This window comes from Mesitornis unicolor, unplaced genomic scaffold (assembly GCF_000695765.1).
Source record: "Mesitornis unicolor isolate BGI_N332 unplaced genomic scaffold, ASM69576v1 scaffold49185, whole genome shotgun sequence".
Classification (NCBI taxonomy): domain Eukaryota; kingdom Metazoa; phylum Chordata; class Aves; order Mesitornithiformes; family Mesitornithidae; genus Mesitornis; species Mesitornis unicolor.
The window spans coordinates 3,696-4,532 of record NW_010188513.1 but is presented as its reverse complement, the minus strand read 5'-3'; the positions used below and the strand labels follow the sequence as shown (position 1 = coordinate 4,532).

At 49.8% G+C, this 837-nt stretch overlaps 1 protein-coding gene across 1 annotated transcript in view; it reads right to left on the bottom strand.

Annotated features, from left to right (window-relative positions):
• Positions 1–235, bottom strand: part of CLEC3B (C-type lectin domain family 3, member B) — a 1,815-nt gene extending 1,580 nt beyond the window's left edge. The window contains exon 1 of the mRNA XM_010185764.1: positions 135–235. Within this exon, the coding sequence (XP_010184066.1) occupies positions 135–216 (82 nt within the window). The 5' untranslated portion in view covers positions 217–235. The remainder of the gene's footprint in view (positions 1–134) is intronic.
• Positions 236–837: the final 602 nt, after the last annotated feature.

Sequence of the window (837 nt, the reverse complement as noted above, 5' to 3'; positions counted from 1 at the left end):
CTTTCCCTGTGATGGACTCCTTGTCACAGATCGCTTGGGCATTTCGTGTTGAAGTGTGTGGAGGAGTAGAAACCACTTTATAAGCAGCTCCTCTTTCAAAGCAAAAGCCATGCCCTCTTTAGCAAGTCCTTTACCTGTCTGGAGCGCTTGCTTTTCCTTCAGTAGAGCAACCTCCTGAGAGATATTGTCAATCATGGCCTTCAGGTCTTCAATCATTTTGAGGCTCACACCATCTGTTGGAGAAAGCAAGGGAGGAGCATAAACATCAGCCATGTCTGCCGGAGAGGCAGCTGAAACTGTTCTTGTCATCAAAATTCTCCATTTCTCTGCCCTCAGAGAAAAACAAATAAAAGGGATGCACAAAGTCAACATCTGTCCCCTTGCACAGCCATCAGAGTGAGTGTTTGCTTGCTAGCCTGGTTCCACCATCAACCCACTTTTCCCAGTTCAGGTTTTGGGCTTTTGCAACCCTTCATGGGGCGAGAATCTCCCCTTGGGCTGCTGCTGCAGTGCTGGTGGGGGGGAAGTCTCACATATGAGCATTGCAAGGTGTGGGCTCAGCTCTGGAGCCCCTATGCAGGGCACTCACCCGGGGTAGTGCTGCACCAGGAGTCAAGCTCCAAAATGCAGGAGGGCACCGTATGATGCTGCCCCCTCCTGAGCAAGATTCCTGCTGCACATGTGTGTTCTGTGATAAACTGAAGGCTGCTGCTGACTATGATCTGCTTTTTGAAAAACTCCTCAAAAACATGCCCTCCCTCTCTCTATTCGCAGCACCCTCCTGGCTTTCCTTAAACACCGCAACACATGATTTTCTCTGCATGCACTCTTTGCTGT